Genomic DNA, 4,398 nt, shown 5'->3' on the forward strand with positions numbered 1-4,398 from the left:
CTTAACTATTTAAAATTAATTCAACACTTCTAAATTAAAAATCCTGAGTTTTTTTGCAATTTTTATGTGTGGGACATCCCGTGAATTGGATTGTAGACATTTTGGCGAAAATGCCCACTAGCCTAGTAGTTCATTCTCCCTCTACGGCCTCGGGTTTGACTTGACTTTATACGGCGGGTTTGACAGGAAATGTCAGGCTAAAGAGGAATTTTGATTTTTGACAGTTTTGTTTAATTTCTCTCATACTTCTAATTTCTTCTATACTTATTTATTATAAAATGCATATTTTTATTTAAATTTGCTCTACACGTAATGTGAGTCTTTACTGTTTTGTCAATAAATAGCGGCGGCTTATCTAAGAACTGATAGCACGAGATAAGTGACTGTGATATTGATGATGATATTTGCTGAAACATTACTATTTGCACTAGCCCTACTTGGTTGTGCTGTTACTTTTTTTATTTTAATATATTTCATTATTACACTTTCTGACTTAGAATGTGACTATTTAAATGCTCAAGAGTGTTGTGATAAGCTGAATTATTGGCTCGTCCCGAAATATATCTGCCAATCTTTTACCACCTTCTTACTGCTAGTTCATGGGCAAATATTATTGTTTGTGTTGAACTTACCTATGTGCATATGGTTAACTTTTCAGTATTTTACGATTCCGCAAGGTAACTTGGGTGCCTATGATCCTACGGAAATTCACAACAGAGGTCAATTAAAAAGATATATGCGCGATGTTTTAATTCATGTTGGTTATTATTTATTATTTTTCTTTATTTATCTGTACTGCCTTATACTGTCTCTCTTGAAAGGAGATCCTATACCAAGAGATAATGAATACGAAATTGTAACAAGGATTTAAGCAAAAATGTCAGACAATAATTTAAATGAGAGCATTGTGCAAGAAAACCCAAGTAAGAAGCAGTTAAATTGCCCTTCTTTGTCTAAGCTGCAGTTGGATGATCACATAAAAGCCTATTTGAATAAGCAGCACTTGGAGAGAGAAAACCAAACTATACCATGTGAGAATGAGATGGTAGAAAAAGTTGTCACTAACTATGTTATTGCAAAACAGATTTTAAGCAATTTGTCCTGGCAAGAAAGGATGCTGTACCAACATGTGTGTAGCACTTGGCATTCTGCAATAAAAGCACTAAAAAAGGAACAGCTTAACCCATCTGATTTTATGATTCACATTAATAATTCAGGTGGTAAAGTTCAGTTTAAGTTGAAACAGTCTTCTAATTTCCACAGTGAACCTTTAGTTGTGTTTATATTTATGAATATATCAGCTGCTTCAAAGTTCACCAAATGTCAGAATATTACACCCAGTCCATGTTTTACACCTTGCGAAAAAGAGCATCTTGGTAAGCATTTTATGAAATAGATAGATAGATCTAAAATTGTAATTGTATTTTTGTTAATACAATTACAATTTTAGATCTATCAATTAAGAAAGAAAGATATTCTAATTAGAATGTCTTTTAAAACCCTTCATTCCTATATATTTATTTATTATCAAAATGTTCATTCCCTTTCACAGTATATACAAACAGTTATATACTGTGAAAACATATTTAGTTAAAATATTTTTTAAAACATACTCTAACTATTAGAAGTATTATTTTTACACAATATTCATATTCAAAATTTCCATTACAGCAGTGGATGTGATACAGAAATTTAGCTGTGCACCAAAGGACTGCATGCTTGCCGCAAAAGCTCATTGTGTATCCTATATGCCTCTGCCAACAGCCAAAACAAAAGATGGTACTATTACAAGACTCAGTTCGCAGGCGTTTATTGGAGGCCTGTACCTACCAGTTATACCAAATGTACAGTTTCACAAGATCAACTTAAAAACAAATAGCACAATGCAGCAGGAGTTTTATACAGCTATTGATAATATTGTGACCGATCAAGTTATAAAGGGTGTTCTTGTATTTGTTACCGACAAACATCTGCTGCAATCTGTTGAGGATATTGTCTTCTTGAATCATATCAAGGATGTGTAAGTTCTTAATTTTTTTTTAGTGGGATATTTTGTAACAACTTTCTGGTACTTCTGGGACTGAATATATATTATCCAAATCTGATATTTAAAAAAAATTGCACACTAACAGCACTATTAGTATTGAATATTGATAGATTTAATTATAAATTTGATTCTAACAGGAAGATACCACCAATGTTTAACTTTCCTAATCAAAGTTAAAATGTAAAATTTAAAATCTAACCAATTATTTGTTATAGTTTCATTTGATTGTTGCCGGCTAAGCAACTGTTTTTCTAATTTTTGAAAGTAACTCAAGATCATGTAATAATTCTTTTTTTTATTTCTGTTTCAGACAACCAGATATACCTTATGCATTAGGAGGTTGTATTTGCGAAGATACCTTGTGTGATTCAGATGATATTTCTCATATAGTCAATTCTACTACACCATCTGAGGCTGTGAGTGACAATCTTATCTCTATTGGAATATTTACTGTTCCTAAAGCCTCTGAGAAGAATGAGTGCAATTTCAACATGTTCTCCGTAATTCTAGAATCATCTGAGTGGGATAAAGCAAAGATACAGTCTTCTATTAAACAGGTGTGTAGTAAATATTGATGAGATAATCTTATTTGGTATTGCCATAAATGTAACTAGTTAATAGTTATATATGAATTTTTTAAAAACTTGTCTCATTTTATTTTTTACTGGGCCAATACTAAATCATAAATTGAAATGTTTAACATAATATTTTAAACTTGATCAATGTATCATAGAGAATTAATCTCAAATTAAAAACCGTATAATGAAGGATTTTCTAATTTAAAATAATATAGTTCTTTGTACATAATCTTTTTGTTATTACAGTTTGCAAAAGACGTGCCACAATATGAACATAGTGCGTGTCTAAGACTATCTTGCATTGGCAGAGATAGGAGGCATAAATTCGAACAAGACTGCTTTAGAGCTGCATTTCCCAACACATGTCTGACTGGATGCTACGGGAATGGAGAGTTAGGTGTTAACCATCCAGAGAAACCCACACCAGAATGGCCTAAAAATATCAAGAGGACCCGGATGGACTCTGGTCCTCAATTTGGCATAATTTATTCATATTCTACTGTCTTTGTTTATATGGGCTGGGGAAAAGTTACCACGAAAGTAGATAAATAGGCTTAAGTTTTTATTTAATGTATGGTAAGACAAAATATTACAATGTTGACAAGATGTCGTTTTTGTTAATTATAAGTAAACATGTCAGTCACACTGTAAATAATTTGATCCATCAAGCTCACCAATGCAAACATTATATTCTTGCACAAGGATTCTTGTCATAAGTTCTTTATATTTTTACGTACTAGGTATGTCAGTACATTAATTTTACTATTATAAATGCCAATTATTTTCACCGTAATATTTATAATATGGAAGAATAAGGTGATTATAATAAAGTCATCATCATCATCAGCCCATATTATACGTTCCCACTGCTGGGACACGGGCCTCCTATGAGGGTACAGGCCATAATCCACCACGCTGGCCAAGTGCGTGTTGGCGGATGACACATGTCGTCGAACTTTTTAATTCTTCGACATGTCGGTTTCCTCACGATGTTTTCCTTCACCATTCGAGCAGTGGTGATGTTACAACATGCGCAGATAAATTGAAAAATCAATTTATTTCCTGCACGCTCGCCTGGTCTCGAACCCCGGACTTATCGATTCGAAGTCCGAGGTCTCACCACTGAGCCACCACTGCTATAATAAAGTACCTAGCAGTTCTTAAATATTTTAATTGATCTCCTATACTGTTTTAATTCATTTTTCATATAATAAAATATAATATTAAATTAAGTATGAGTACATACATAGGGTAATAAAATAAATGAAGTTTTACAGGTTAATATTATTTTACCTATCATAACTATAAGCTATAAAATAATAGTCATATTTATTATCTCGAGTACGTACAATCTCAAAATAGTTTGTCTAGGAAAAAACACACATGCATTTTCATAGAATAACCATTCAAATAAGAATTATCAGTAATTCATCAATAATATTAATTATTTATGCATACTAATGTTTGTAATAAGTTCAAATAAGCGATATACGAAATATTTTATAGTTTTATTATTTACCGATATACAATGTCGGATACTTTATAAGTTAATGAAAGATTCGTTGTTGTTGAAATACCGACAACTTATTAGGTACATTTTGTATCGAACAACCACGTGACAATAGAAATAAGTTTAGCTGTGTTTGTAGTTTTATACTCTTTTATTTATGTTATAGTACAGGTTAATGAACACAACTTTTATATAAGTACATTTTAAGAATCCATTGCTGCGTGTAATTTACGATTTTTGAATAGTAAATATAAAATATTTGT

General features: G+C 31.7%; 2 protein-coding genes across 3 annotated transcripts; both read left to right on the top strand.

Annotated features, from left to right (window-relative positions):
* The first annotated feature begins 228 nt into the window (after positions 1-228).
* On the top strand, positions 229-871 carry LOC123694488 (protein cornichon homolog 4). The gene has a single exon (XM_045639938.1). It carries the CDS (start codon positions 395-397, stop codon positions 869-871), a length of 477 nt encoding a protein of 158 aa, XP_045495894.1. The 5' UTR covers positions 229-394.
* Positions 872-877: 6 nt separating this feature from the next.
* LOC123694487 lies at positions 878-3,558 on the top strand. Of its 2 annotated transcripts, XM_045639936.1 has the most exons (5): positions 878-1,376; positions 1,672-2,020; positions 2,358-2,604; positions 2,872-3,165; positions 3,236-3,558. In XM_045639936.1, the coding sequence occupies exons 1-5, from the start codon at positions 878-880 to the stop codon at positions 3,254-3,256; spliced, it is 1,410 nt and encodes a 469-aa protein (XP_045495892.1). In that variant the 3' UTR covers positions 3,257-3,558. The 2 variants fall into 2 exon arrangements, with proteins under 2 accessions (XP_045495892.1, XP_045495893.1); XM_045639937.1 differs by having other exon boundaries at positions 2,872-3,558.
* Positions 3,559-4,398: the final 840 nt, after the last annotated feature.

The sequence above is a fragment of the Colias croceus genome, chromosome 9 (assembly GCF_905220415.1).
Source record: "Colias croceus chromosome 9, ilColCroc2.1".
NCBI lineage: Eukaryota > Metazoa > Arthropoda > Insecta > Lepidoptera > Pieridae > Colias > Colias croceus.

Excerpts from the sequence above, each read along its gene's own strand:
- LOC123694488 (XM_045639938.1), top strand. The coding sequence starts at position 395 with ATGATGATATTTGCTGAAACATTACTATTTGCACTAGCCCTACTTGGT.
- LOC123694487 (XM_045639936.1), top strand. The coding sequence starts at position 878 with ATGTCAGACAATAATTTAAATGAGAGCATTGTGCAAGAAAACCCAAGT. Across the intron at positions 1,377-1,671 it reads TTGCGAAAAAGAGCATCTTG|CAGTGGATGTGATACAGAAA; the intron begins GTAAGCATTTTA and ends TTTCCATTACAG. Across the intron at positions 3,166-3,235 it reads GGGGAAAAGTTACCACGAAA|GTTTTTGTTAATTATAAGTA; the intron begins GTAGATAAATAG and ends TGACAAGATGTC.